At 44.5% G+C, this 14,997-nt stretch overlaps 1 protein-coding gene across 9 annotated transcripts in view; it reads left to right on the forward strand.

The window, feature by feature from the left end:
- Nucleotides 1-14,997, forward strand: part of KDM5B (lysine demethylase 5B) — a 204,053-nt gene that overhangs the window by 134,595 nt on the left and 54,461 nt on the right. For all 9 annotated transcript variants that reach the window (XM_043500701.1, XM_043500706.1, XM_038379466.2 and 6 more), the window contains 4 exons: nt 6,433-6,547; nt 7,208-7,563; nt 10,148-10,286; nt 14,210-14,389. In XM_043500701.1, the coding sequence (XP_043356636.1) occupies nt 6,433-6,547; nt 7,208-7,563; nt 10,148-10,286; nt 14,210-14,389 (790 nt within the window). The remainder of the gene's footprint in view (nt 1-6,432; nt 6,548-7,207; nt 7,564-10,147; nt 10,287-14,209; nt 14,390-14,997) is intronic.

The raw sequence follows: 14,997 nt of genomic DNA on the forward strand, positions 1-14,997 counted from the left end.
ATTTCTGAATAATTAGTGTGCTTCTAAAGCAGAGAAAATAGCTAAATAAAATCACATTTATTCTGGTATAATATGTCCACATGAAGAGTTATTGCTGGATTGTTTATTCCACTATAGCTATTCTTCTTTGAGTGCTTGCTTATGTCGATTCCATTGTAGGTGTGCACATGCCCACGTGCATGGTCGTCGGAGACTTTTGTCGTAGCATTATCTGTAGGGCTGGCTGTTGCGCCCTCTGGAGGCCGCGCTCATACCACAATGTATCAGGTGCTGATGGCCAGTTGGAGCATCTCTGTCCCTTGCTCAGCAGGCAGTCAGTGATTTTTCTCTCCTATCTCAGCCTTGTGCTTCTAACTGCAAATAGTTTAATTGTTTGTTAGTCAGTTGTTAAGTAGCTGTTAAGTGTTTAGTCAGATAGTGTCCTGGCAGGGACTATGTTCTAGGCAGGGCGTGCCCCGGTTCCACATGTAACAGGCCTATGTCTGTTAGTGACCTGCATGAGAGTTGTGGAAGCTGCCTGGGAGAATCCCACATAAAGGAGCGCTATCGCATCTGTAAGAGCTTTCGTCCTCGGACACAGAGATAGCGCGACATATGTCTCAGAGCCCTCCTGATGCAGGCTGTCCTATGCCCAGCTTCGGAGCCAGCACGGCCTGACACAGTGCGTAGTGCACCCCCAGTACTAGGTTCTTCCCAGCACTGATCCCTGTTGACAGTGTCGAAGAAGAAAACAAAGAAGTTGGCACCAGCAAGCCCTGTTCAGACCTTACACCCACTCTGGACCTGCAAAAGGGCTTAGCCAGGCGGAGTTCCTCCCCACAAAAGAACCCCCTCCACCTACTCCAGGGAAGGGTAAAAGGCCCAAGTTGAGACCACAGTTGACCTCTTCTCAGCTCCTGGTGCCTGGAGAGTTTTGAGCACCCCTGCTGCAGCTGGCACCGTGTGCAGCAATGGAACCGGCTATGGCTCCCTGTGAGGGCAAGCCTGCCGACAAGGCATTGCACAAGACAAGCGAGCACTACCGATCTCCAGAGCCAAGATAGAGCCCTAGGTCGCTACGTTCTTGGTCTCCACATCGGCCCAGGTCTCTGGCTCGACACTGAATTATCAGCACCGGGCTCCTGATCCGATCCCCGTCTTCGCACCCAGGCATAGATGATCTCCTCAGACCTGGTCTTTGTTGCACTGTTGATCACCATCACCGAGACCTCGAGGTCTCTCCCTAACTTGGCGCTGCTCTCCCTACTCTCAGCACCAGTCGGACTACTCCTGGCACTAGTTGCCCCGCCTTGGTCACTGAAGGGTGATGACTTCTCCTGCTTGGAGGCAGTGTTCAGCCCCTCACCTGGACAGCAACTTGTTTGTGCTCCAGAGTGTGTATCTGCAGCATCGGTGCCGATCTGGCAGCAGGGCCAGTGGCCAACCCAATGACCTTATTGGAACGCCGTCTGGGGTATTCCTGTCATGCCATTGCAACACTCCTGCCAGCCCTCAGTCGCTGCGTCGGAGAGGCCAAAGTTAGCACCCATGGCACCAGGTTTGGTGCAGGATGCTCCAGTAGCTGCTGCAGGTGATGAGCCAGAACCCAATCCAAGGCTACCCTTCCTGGTGGGTGAGGACACCGCCAGACCTCCCACAGTGGTGCAATCATCATCATCCTTTCCGGATGAGATGGTGGCGGGCCCCTCCAGAGCTAGCTCACCAGACAATTTCAGTGAGCATCTGGCACTGCTCCGTAGGGTGTCATCGAACTTGGGTCTCAAGGCAGAGGAAATGGAGAAGCAGATGGACACATTGTTTGATGTGCTCTTAGTGTCCATCCCAGCCCACGTCGCACTCCCAAGGGGGTCCTGAAAATTGCCAAGACCATCTGGCAACCCTGGTCCTCCATCCTGCTCACCTCTAAGAGGGTGGGAACGAAGTACTTTGTTCCTATGAAAGGGTTTGAGTATTTATACACCCAGTAAGGGACCTGCTGCAGCCGGGGCGCCCCTTCCTTAACCCCAACTCAGCCCTGGACCTGCCGGGGGAGGGACACTTATCCCACAGCCCCAGCCCTGGAGCTGCTGCAGTGAGGAGAGGTGCCTGTCCCCCGCAGCGCACGTGCTGCTGTAGGGAGAGGGAGTCCTCTCTCACCGCCATAGCCCCAGAGCCCCCTCCTGCATCCCAAACCCCTCATCCCTGGCCCAACCCCAGAGCTCGCATCCCCAGCCAGAACCCTCACCGCCCCCACACACCCTAACCCTCTGCCCCAACCATGAGCCCCCTCCTCCACTCTGAACCCCTCAGCCCCACCCCCACGACATGAATTTTGTTGTGTGCACCAATATGAAGGTGATGTAGCCAACAAGAGGGATAAACAGGGGCCCACCAGTTCCACCCCTAAGAATGAGGAGGCCAAGAGGCTGGATTTGTTTGGTCACAAGTTTTTTTTTCTATGGCCAGCCTCCAGTTTCGGGTCACTATAACTTTAACTTGTGGGACACTCTCCTCAAGTTCAAGGACTCCATGTCTCAGGAGATGGCCCAGAGTTCGCAACTCTGGTGGAGGAGGAGACTGCAGTGGGTTGATGCTCCCTCCAAATGGTCTGGGGCGCGGCTGATTCAGCTGCCCGGGTGGTACCCTCGGTAGTGGTCATGCAATGCAGTTCCTGGCTTCAGTCTGCCGGACTGTCCCAGGAATTGCAGGCCTCTATTCACGGCCTCTTGTTTCATGGTGTTGGCCTTTTTTCTGACCAAACAGATGTGTGACTGCATGGCCTAAAAGACACGTGGGCAATCCTCTGCTCTCTGGGGATGCACACTCCTCAGGCGTCGAGACAGCCGTTTTTGTCAACTCTGCCACCTTGACAGTGGCAGACTTGACAAGGGCCTGCAAGGAAAAGGGACATCAGGTTTAGCTGCTGCCACCCTTCATCATCCCGAACTCCTGCGCAGCCTGCCCAGGTAAAGCACCTGGGGGGCCAGAAGCATTCATCTACAGGTTGCAGTCGGGAGCAACACGCCAGCTACCCCTGCCCGGATCCTTCCTGCCTTTTCCTCAACCACCTTTTCCCCTACTGCTCAGCCTGGTTTAGGGTTATGTCAGATTGCTGGGTCCTGGACATAGTAGCTTGGAGCTATACCCTGCAATTTTTGGCCGCCCCTCCCTTCCGCACCCTCCCCCCACCATCTCTCTTCAGGGACCCTTCTCACGAGCAACTCCTTGTTCAGGAGGTCGAGAAGCTCCTGGGCTTGGGAGCTGTGGAGGAGGTTCCTCGGGACATGCAAGGAAGAGGATTCTCCTCCCACTACTTCCTAATCCCGAAGGCCAAATGGGGCCTCAGACCCATTCTGGACCTGCATGGCCTCAACAAGTCTCTCAAGAAGTTGAAGTTCTGCATGGTCTCCCTGGCCTGCATCATCCCTTCCTTGGATCCGGGAGGCTTGTACAGCACTCTTGACTTAAAGGATGCTTACTTTCAGGTCTCCATATTCCCGGGACACAGGCGTTTCCTGTGTTTCATAGTGGCTGGGTGCCACTTCCAGTTCACGGCACTACCCTTTGGCCTGTCCTTGGCCCCCAGAGTGTTCACGAAACGCATGGCAACAGTAGCGGCTTACCTGAGACATCAAGGGGTCCAGATCTTTCTGTATCTCAATGACTGGCTCATCAAGGGCAGGTCTCTGGAACAGGTGCAAAGGAGCCTCAGTCTGGTGCATTCCACCTGCAGCGACCTGGGCCTGTTAATAAATACAGAGAAGTCCACATTAACACCAGTCCAAAGTATAGATTTCATCAGGGCAGTTTTCAACTCCATTCGAGCCAGGGCCTTCCTTCCGGAAGTGCAGTTTTAGCCCATGGCGGACTTGATCTCCCACATAAAGAGCCAGCTCACCATGGCCCACATGTGCCTGCAGTTGATGGGACACGTGGCCATGTGCACATACGTGGTCAGCCATGCCCGACTTCATCTGAGACCTCTGCAAGCATGGCTGGCCTCAGTCTAGATTCCCAGCTGGCACTCCCTGGACACAGTGGTGCCAAGCCACGTCGCCTTGTCTCTGGACTGGTGGTGGGTTCCCAAGTCAGTGCTGCAAGGAGTTCCCTTCGTGACCCCATCTCCGTTGCTCACCCTGGTCTTGGCCACATCAGATCTGGGTTGGGGAGACTATCTGGGGGAGCTCAACACCCAGGGCCGCTGGCTACAAGCTGACCTAGCCCTTCATATTAATATCGGGAGCTCAGAGCAGTTCGCCTGCCCTACCAGGCTTTCTTGCCCCCACCTGAAAGACAATACTGCCGCAATGTATTACATCAACAGGCAGGCAGCGCCAGGTCTTCGGCCCTTTGTCTGGAATCTCTCAGCCTCTGGGACATTTGTGCGCAGCACACCATTCATCTGGTAGCCACCCACCTGCCCGGAACCAAGAGCATCCTAGCCGATCTCCTCAGCAGGACCTTCTCCTCTGACCACGAATGGTTGCTCCACCAGGAGGTGGTCAGCCTAATCTTCCGCAGGTGGGGAACTCCCCACATGGAGCTGTTCGCACCCAGGCAGGACAAAGTGCCACATATTCTGTTCTCTGCAGGGCAGGGACAAGGGCTCCCTGTTGGACACTTTCCTAAACCCGTGGTCGGGAGCACTGACGTATGCCTTCCTGCAGGTGCCGTTAATCCACAAGGTCCTGCTAAAGGTGAAGCAAGACAAAGCGACAGTCACCCTCATAGCCCCAGTGTGGCTTCATCAACACTGATTTGGCATGCTGCTGAGTCTTTCAGCAGCTGCCTCTTTGGCCGGCTCTGTTGTCCCAGAACCACGGCAATCTGCTGCATTCAAACCTAGCAGCACTCCACTCCACTTGACAGCCTGGTTACTGCGTGGTTAAGTGGGACGAGCGGCAGTTTTTCGCTGGTGTCCAGCAGGTCCTGCTGGGCAGCATGAAACCCTGGGCTACCTATGTGGCAAAGTGGAAGTGGTTCACGTGTTTGGCCTCAGATCATCACATTCATGTGGAAGAGGCCCTGCTGTAAGACATCCTGGGCTATTTGCTGCACCTTAAGCTCCAGGGCCTGTCGCTCTCTTCAGTTAGGGTACACCTGGCATTCATTTCAGCGTTCCACCCTCTGCTTCAAGGCAGGTTGGTCTTCGCCCATCCCGTGATGGCGCGGTTCCTGAAAGGTTTGGAGCTCCTTTACCCGCATACCCAGGACCCGATTCTCCCTTGGGACCTGAATCTTGTGCTCTCAAGGCTAATGGGACCGCTGTTTGAGCCTTTGGCTTCGTGCTCCCTCCTGCTTCTCTCATGGAAGGTCTCCTTCTTAGTCTCTATAACTTCGGCCTGTAGGGTATCATAGATCAGAGTGCTTATGTCAGATGCACCTTATACGATCTTTTATAAGGACAAGGTCCAACTGTGTCTGCATCTGGCCTTTCTGCTCAAGGTCATCTCCCAGTTCCATACAGATCAAGATGTATCCTCTGTCCAAAGCCTCATGTGACAGATGAGGAACTCAGGCTGCATACCCTGGACATCAGACGGGCTCTGGCCTTCTATATAGATAGAACGAAGCCATTCCATAAGTCTACACAGTTATTTGTTGCTGTCGCAGACAGGCTGAAGGGTTGCTCAGTGTCAGCCCAGAGAATCTCATCCTGGATCACGGCCTCCATCTGCTACTGTTATGAGCTGACAAAGATGCCCCAGCCAGCAATCATGACAGCTCCCTCGACTAGGGCGTAGGCGTCCTCAGTAACCTTCCTCGCTCAAGTGCCGATCCAAGAAATTTGTCAGGCTGTGACCTGGTCGTCTGTCCACACATTCACTTTGCACTATGCACTGACCCAGCAAGCTCATCATGATGGTGCTAGTTTTGGCAGAGCAGTTGCTCGAAGCTGCAAGACTGTGAACTCCAAGCCCACCTCTGAGGATTCTGCTTGTGAGACATCTACAATGGAATCGACATTAGCAAGCATTCGAAGAAGAAAAAACTGTTCTTAGAGATGTGTTGTTCACATCCATTCCATTACCCGCCCTTCTGCCCCTCTGTCGGATTTGTCAAGAAGAAACTGAGAGGGCAGAGGGCCAGCGGCGCCTGATATACCATGGAATGAGCGCGACACTCTAGAGGGCGGCACAGCCACCCCTCTGGATACCGCTACGGTAAACATCTCCGATGACCGCACACATGGGCACGTGCACACCTACAATGGAATGGATATGAGCAACACATCTCGAAGAACAAGTTATGAAAAGGTGAGTAACTTTTTCTTTCAGTCAGTTTTGCACATAGACAAGTTCTAAGTCACTTAGATGCTTTGAAGATCGTGCTTTTCATGTATAATCTCTGAGCTAAAGTTTCTGAAAATTCATGAGTAGACTTAACACTTTAAATGTTGGAGTATGTTTTAGTGACCTCTGACAATCTGGAAATGCCTATATGTAATTGCAGATATCGTTCTGGTGGAGGAAAATCCCCAAATCAGCTGACTGTGAATGAGCTTCGGTTGTTTGTAAGACAGCTGTATGCTCTACCCTGTGTCCTCAGTCAGACTCCATTACTGAAGGTAACTTTGAGAGCTCTAGAGAGGAGGGGGAGGAACTAAAACACTTAAAATAATAAAGATAGCAATAAAATGTTCTTAAGATTGCATACAGTTGAACAGCTAGTCTAGAAGAGGAATTCACAAGTAGAAGGACTCATGTTCTGTTTAATGTTGCTGATACGCTATTTATTAAAGTATTCTAAATCCCAAGGTATTAAGAAGAGGATGAGCATTTCAAGGTTATTTTGCCTTGTGCATTCTTTGAATCATACACTATGCCTACGCTATAGTTTATGTTGGCATAACTTACGTCGTCCAGGGGTGTGAAGATACCACCTCCCAACTGACATAAATTACACCAGCATAAGCACTTGTGTGAACAACTATGTCGCCAGTTTTTTTCACAGGGACGGGTTCTTTTCTGCCGATGGGAGATCTCCTGTCAGCATAGAGCGTCTTCACCACACATGCTGCAGTGGCGCAGCTGTTTTAGTACACCTGTGCCGCTGCAACACTGTACATATAGACATGGCCTTAGTGAGGTGTTTGCCCATAAATTCTACTAGCAGTGCTTTAACTCACAGAACAACCAAGATTGCAGGGGTGTTTGGGTATAGGAGCTTTAATCTTTGAACAGTGGTTTTCTCCTTTTGTTTTAATACTTGCTGTTGTGTGTTTCAGGATCTTCTTAATCGTGTGGAAGCTTTCCAACAGCATAGCCAAAAGCTTCTCTCTGAAGAAATGCCCAGTGCTGCAGAACTGCAGGAGCTATTGAATGTCAGCTTTGAGTTTGATGTTGATCTTCCACAGCTAGCAGAACTGCGGATCCGTCTGGAGCAGGCACGCTGGCTGGAAGATGTACAGCAAGCTTGCTTGGATCAAAGCTCCCTTACCCTGGATGATATGAGACGACTCATAGACTCAGGCGTTGGACTGACTCCTCATTCAGCAATTGAGAAAGCAATGGCTAAACTGCAAGAACTTCTTACTGTGTCTGAACACTGGGATGACAAGGCCAGAAATCTGATAAAGGCCAGGTAGACGCTGAATCTTAGAGTTTGAGAATAGGTGCAATTAGTGTTGCATCTTTTATTTGGTAACCCAAAAAGCAGGCAGTTCACATGTGGTCCTGACCTTCTTGCCTTTGTTTTTCCTCTTCATTTTTATGAGTGCATGAGTATACTAATGTATCGTTACTTAGTTTGTATCAGGTATTGCATGGAACTTTGTAATATTGGATGATATGTAGAAGGACAATACCATGCTGTTTATATATCTTACATGAACAACTGAAGGGAGGGGAAGATGGAAAGGACGTGTAAAAACAGTTGAAAGTTCAGATCAATTCAATTGTTTACTCCTCCATCAGTGTTTCAAATCTTAGTGCTTCTCTACACAATAAAGCTAAGATGTGAATTATAAGCTAAGATGTGAATTTAAACCGGTGTGGTTCTATTGGTTTCAGTCCCCCATGTAGACATTCTTATACCGGAATAATAGGGGCTTTTTTGATTTAGCTTATGTTACTTAAGAAACAATGTAAGCTAAACCAAAAAAACCCACTATTATACTGGAATAAAAGTATCCAAGTGGGGTGGTTTATACCTCTATCATTGTAATTATATCAGTATAAATGGTAAAACTCTCCTATGTAGATAAGGCCTAAAGATGGAGAGAGGAGGAATTGAGATGGAATACCTCCTCACTGTGATGAAATGATGCTGCTGGACATTTCACCCTCAATATAGCATAATTAATATAAAGAAAGAAATAACATTTGTTACATTCATTAAGATGTAATTGAAAGCTGTATGCTAAGAGCAGATTCTATGAGACCAGAATTTGGCTCCCAGATCCTTGGCTTCATAATTATTTAAATACTCGAGCATTTCTTACCACTCTTGTACTGGTCACATTGTTTGTTATTTAAGAGAAATGTGATGGTAAAGCACAAACTGCAGAATAACTTTGGCTTGATCCCACAAAAAATCAGAGCTATAGGTGAAATTATGCCTGTAAGCAACAAAACTGAGTTATGAATTGCAGAATATACATATGTAATAGGATCATGACAAATAAATATTTTTTTCTGAAGCCCCTACTGTTAGCTGACAGGTTTGAGTTAAGGGTGAATCTGCTGTATCTCTAAAAATTTCCTGCCTTTGGAACTTTCTGACAGATGCTCAGGCTCTCATTCAAAGGTTTATGGAATTTTACATGTTATGTTAAATCTCCCTCATGGAAATGTATAAACACTATAAAATAAACAGCCAAGTGATTGATCACCGCAACTCTGATGAGAAGAAAAAGGATGCATGTAATACACTGCTTTTTCTTTTAAACAAATTTGGACACCTCTTTTCAAAATACATAAAGCACTCCAGAATCAAACAGCAGCTTTTTGAGTAAACAGGTTCTAACACCTTTGTTTGCTACAGTGAGTCTATTCTCTCTATTCTTTTTAGCTGAAGGTGAACAACAAATTAAAAACCAATGGAGTTAAACATAAATTTGTGCCAGATGGCCCCACTAACCAGGCTGAGTGTGCAAGGCAGCAATCACCCCAAGATAAGCTTTAAGTAGTCATAACCAACCAACCATTTTTTTCTCTCTGTGAAATCCTTGTGGTACATACTCAATAATTCAGTATCAGGAAATGTACCAAAATTATTTCACAGGCACTGAAGGACACACATTTGAAATGTTTACATTTTACACAGTTAAAAAACAAATACTGTGGTGAACAACCTCTCCTTATCTTTCTTTTCAAGTTCTTCAGTGTACCTAGCCAAAACCTTTTAGATGCAGGGAAAAAAACACTTTTAAAATGTATATCTCAAGTGTAGTGGGTACGCTGAACCAAAATCTCTGCTCAGTCCCTTTTTTCTAATTAAAAAAAAAAAAAAGTCAGCTCTGGGACAGGAACTCATTTACAGTACTCTGGGTAACTTTGAGTCTTTCACCTCTACGTTACTAGCTACAGTGACCCAAGTTGGCATTTAAGTCACTGGCTAGTGGTCTCTGTCTACTTTTCCCTAGACTGAGATCCATATTGCTCACCTTTTTCAGGCATAAAAAACTTTTTTCTTTTTTTTTTAAAGTGAGAGGAATAAGTTCAACAGCCCTTTTTCGCTTATGTAGTGTATGATATTTGTGGAGGGGCATGGATTTGGGGCGTGGAGTCCTTTTCTTAAATTGTCCCTAGTTTTAGCCTGAATTTAACTATTACAAAAATACCAGTTTTTTAAATGAATTATTTCTAAATCAAAATGTTAGCACTCCCAAATGTCACTGCAATAATGACTGACTTGATAGCCAAAAATTAGGTATTGTGCCATACGTTATTATTGTTAAAACCCTAGTCATATTACAAAGACATAAATTGACCAGTAGTGTTGGGCATACCTTCCTCCCTTTGAAACAGCTCCTTGAACAGCATAGTTTATTAGTGGTAAGAATGTAGTCTCATTCTTAGAATTGTGTGTGTTTGTAGGGTTCATCCCTAATTCAGTTCAATATTTGTTTTGTAGTTGGAGATTTCTCACCAGCCTTTGAATAACAAAGCTAAAATGAATTACTTTGTATCACATTTTGAGTAGGCTGTATGTATCATTTACATAGAGCACGACAGTCAGTAAGCAGTCTTGTGGCAGCAGTCAAGGAGATAGAGGAGATTCCTGCCTATCTTCCAAATGGCATTGCTCTGAAAGATGCTGTACAGAAGGCCAAAGATTGGCTAAAGGAAGTGGAGGCCCTGCAGGTAGGTAAAATGTTCCTGTTGGTTATTCATTTGGGTATATTCATAGTGCAAAACGTTCCTTAATAGAAGTCTCTCACAGACACCAGTTAACAATTATGGCACTATATTTTAACACTGCTATAGTTTTTGTACCATTATCTAGCTACAAAAAATCCTTGCTGGTAAAAGTCATGTTGCTAAGACTATTTTATTTCTAGCTTACTCTGGTCATTATTTTAATGTTAGGGATTGCCTATTATTTTCAGAGATTGTCTGATGACTATTTAAAAAAGCATATTTATACTGTATCTGTGTAGTTTTTTGCTTATGGCCCAGTCATTCTTAACTTAACATCCTAGTTGTGCATATATAATATGCATTATATGACAAGTGACATCAGAATTCTAATTATGAACTAATTTTGGAATTACTGTGATAATAATAAAAAGAAAAGGAGTACTTGTGGCACCTTAGAGACCAACAAATTTATTTGAGCATAAGCTTTCGTGAGCTACAGCTCACTTCATCTGATGCATTTGGTGGAAAATACAGAGAGGGGCTGTATGCCACCAAATGCATCTGATGAAGTGAGCTGTAGCTCACGAAAGCTTATGCTCAAATAAGTTTGTTAGTCTCTAAGGTGCCACAAGTACTCCTTTTCTTTTTGCGAATACAGACTAACATGGCTGCTACTTTGAAACCTGTGATGATGATAGATAACATGAGCAGCTGTTCATGTCAGATAAAAAGTGAGGTTAAAAAAAAAAGATTTTTACAGTCCTTTACCCATTTCTAACACTCTTAATATTCCCGTTTGTATAGAGAAGGCTTCTCTGACTGGACCCATTTATACATGTATCTTTTAAACATTCTAAAAACAAGTCTGATGGACTCAGTGGTAGGAATGAGTTTGGCCCTTGAGAGCTTTGTCTGCACTAGAGCTCCCAGAAGTGCTACCAGTGGGCATTTTTGGTAAATGTCCCTACTGTAGAAATGGTGTATGAATGGCTTTCCTCTTACACATTTTATTTTGTGTTTGCTGTTGAAGTCATGACAGGAATTGGCTGAAGCTTCTGTCCTGTGAGAAGTAATGTTTTACTTTGGTGATTTTTTTTTTGTCCATACTTGATGGCTGTCATTTCTTTATACTCTGTATTTAATAGAATTGATTGATTTATGAGTACACTGATAGTGAGCTTCCCAAACGAGTTGAAAGTATACAGTGTGCTGACAGACCAGAATATTGGACTTTCCACCTTAGCCAATATCCTACTTTTTGATACTTTATCATAATAGGCAAAAATTGCTCCACACAAGAGAAGCATGGCAGTTGGAACTACATTCTGTTGTCTTTGGCTCAAATGGTGTGGCTGAACAACTTGTACAATAGTTAACAGATTAGTATCATGTGATCTGGATGTTTATTTCTTAAGACTATTCAGAAATTGCTGCTAGTGCGGAATGTAGTAGTTGCCTATTGTAGATTCATAGATTTTTTTTAAGGCCAGAAGAGACTATGGTGATTATCTAGTCCTACCTTCAGTAAAACACAGACAATAGAATTTCATCCAGTTAACTCCTGTGGTAGAGGGAATTATTTTTCCCTACTGTACTGCTTTATAACTTGTGGTTAAACTAAAACATATCATTTAGACAACCAATCTCAGTTTAAAGACTTAAACCAACAGTGAATTAACCACTTCACACAGGAAACTTTTATTATCCTCAGTGTTAAGAATGTGCATCTTACTTCCAAATTGAATTTTTCTGGCTTCAGTGTCAAGTGTTGGATCTTGCTATGCTGTCATCTTCTAAACTTAAAGAGCCTCCTAATGTCAGAAACCTTCTTTCTCCATGTATATACTTAGAAACTCTCTTCAGTTTTTCAACATCCTTTTTAAAGTGTATACAAGGGATATGTTCTCTTTAAGGGAAAGGACGGTTTGGGGGTTAAGGCAGTAGCCTGGCTCTTAAACCAGGGTTCAGTTCCCTTCTCTGCCACAGACCTTCTTATGACATTGGGCAAGTCGTGATTTTTTTTTAAAGGGCGCAAGAGATCTAGATGCCCAAATCCTGTTGACGTCCCCTGCGAGTTGAGCACCTAACTTTCATAGGTGCCTTTGAAAATTTCAGTCTTAGTTTCTCTGTGGGCCTTTGTTCTTCTGTAAGATACAGATAAGAATACTTCCCTGCCTCAAAAGGTGTTGTGGGGATAATTATGTTAAAGATTGTGAGAAACTCGGCTTCTATAGTAATGGGGGTTAGATAAGTACCTAATAGCTAGATTTAGTAGTTAAAATTGTGGCGAAACTTCTGCTAAAAGCCAATTTTTGTGTGTCCATATAATTTTACATCTAAAGTTACATCAGCCTGTAAACTGGAAGATGAGCTTGAGTTTGGGGAAAATTGAAAATCAGCTCATAAAGTAGTATGCCAAGATGCAGGAACCCAAAAACTGGGCTGTTTTCTAAGTTACAAAATTCTTCTAACATTTTTTTGCACATAGGATAAAACAGAAATAGGAAGCACAAGAAACCTGTATCACTGGACACCCCTCGCTGAGCTTAGTACATGGTACTGAAATCATCTAACGTGAAATACAGTAATTTATTAGACCTTATTTTTTAGAATTACAGACTGGAATTAACGTGCTACTGGCACACTACACAGACTTCTGTGCTCTCTACTCTTCCCCATTGTACCTTTGAATTGTGTGGTATTCTGTTAGCAAAATAAGAGTGCTGCTTCATTCCACGTTTAATGTTTCAAATTATGGGCCACTTTCTTCATACTGTGTACTAGATCTCGGGGGTAGGGTGGTGCAATGATCGGTATGAGCAAAAAAAAAAAAAAGACTAGAGGGCTTTAGGAGCTGTTCAAAATAACTCAGTTTTTTAGGATGTGTTGTCTTGGGAACTTTTTTTTCGGATGACTTCAGCTTTTCTCCACAAACTCTATGCTGACCTGACCACTAATTTTCAGTCCAGTATACTTTTCTTAGGGATTTTAAAGAGGCTGCAAAATTTACCTTTTAACAGAAACTATGAAGAGAGAGTGCATTTCCTGGGTTTTGTAAGTTTGTGTTCTGTTTATTCTTATAACACTAACTTTTTTGGCGCTATCATGTGGCGAGACCTTAACTGAACATTTCCTAGTTTCTAATGTTTAAGTTGGGGGCTTTGACATTCCACACACTGAAGGGCATGAAGAGAAGGCCCTGTTGAGTGGCAGCACATTTAATTTAAGCTCTTACATTTTTAGAAATAGAGAATTTGATTGAATCACTTACAGCAAACATTGTTTTCTATATGGAGTACATAGTATCAGTGCTATGCAATCTTTCGTCAGTTGACTTCTGGATGAAATTTAAGGTGTTTGTAACCTGTAGAGTCCTAAATGGTTTTAATTCTGCCTGTTTCAGAAATCACCTCTCCTTTATGTGGTTCTGCCGTGCTTCCAATTGATGGAGCCACTTGATCTGTAGACCCCTAATTAAATGAACGGGCTGCTTTTAAGGGGAGCTCTGCTTTGGAATGTTACTCTGCTATGATATGCATAGACTGGATGTTCAGAGACTGGATTTGATTTACCTTCAGGGCATGCTACAAAATTCATTTGCTTTCCAGCAGAGAGAGATGCATGGTTGTGTAGGTGCTGGGAGCTTTCAGCTGCGGGAGTCTTTTTGGCCTGGAGTTATTTTGTAGTTGTTCTTTTTTTAATGCTTTCAGTTTGAACATGTAATTTATTATTAGGGTATTTAAAAACACAGATAACAAACTGGTGCCAAAAATTGAAGAAAAAAAAATCATAAATCTGACTGTTCTCAGTTGGTGAATAAAGAGCCTAGATTCTGTTTTACAAAATCTTACTCCAGTTGATTCAAATGTCTTTGTTCTGTTTTTGTCTTATACAAATCAAGCATCTCTTCATTTCTAATTCATTAGGCTGGAGGACGTGTACCTGTGCTAGACACACTTGTGGAACTTGTGGCGAGAGGTCGATCTATACCGGTACATCTGGACTACCTGCCAAGGCTAGAATCTTTAGTGGTAGATGTTCAAGCTTGGAAGGAGTGTGCAGCAAATACATTTCTGACAGAGAACTCCCCTTACTCACTTCTAGAGGTAAGAACTCTAAACTGTATCCACAAGTGCACAGAGTTCATGTCTAAATTAGTCACCTCACTGCTGTGGGTATTAATTCCATAAAAAGCTGAAATTGGCTTTAGTATTTTATTAAATGTTTTTGCAAAAGGTTTTAGAGGCATTGTGCATATTTCAGAGTGGTAGCTGTGTTAGTCTCTATCAGCAAAAAGAACGAGGAGTACTTGTGGCACCTTAGAGACTAACAAATTTATTTGAGCATAAGCTTTCGTGGGCTAAAACCCACTTCATCAGATGCATGCAATAGCAAATACAGTAGGTAGATGGATAGATATACAGAGAACATGAAAAAATGGGGGTTCCGTACCAACTCTAACGAGAGTAATCGATTAAGGAGGGCTATTATCAGCAGGAGAAAAAAACTTTTGTAATGATGATCAGGATGGCACATTTCAAACAGTTGACAAGAAGGTGTGAGTAACAGTAGGGGGAAAATTAGCATGGGGAAATAGTTTTTAGTTTGTGTAATGACTCATTCACTCCCAGTCTTTATTCAAGCCTAATTTAATGGTGTCCAGTTGGCAAATTAAGTCCAGTTCTCCAGTTTCTCATTGGAGTCTGTTTTTGAA

The sequence above is a fragment of the Dermochelys coriacea genome, chromosome 21 (genome assembly GCF_009764565.3).
Source record: "Dermochelys coriacea isolate rDerCor1 chromosome 21, rDerCor1.pri.v4, whole genome shotgun sequence".
Classification (NCBI taxonomy): Eukaryota; Metazoa; Chordata; order Testudines; family Dermochelyidae; genus Dermochelys; species Dermochelys coriacea.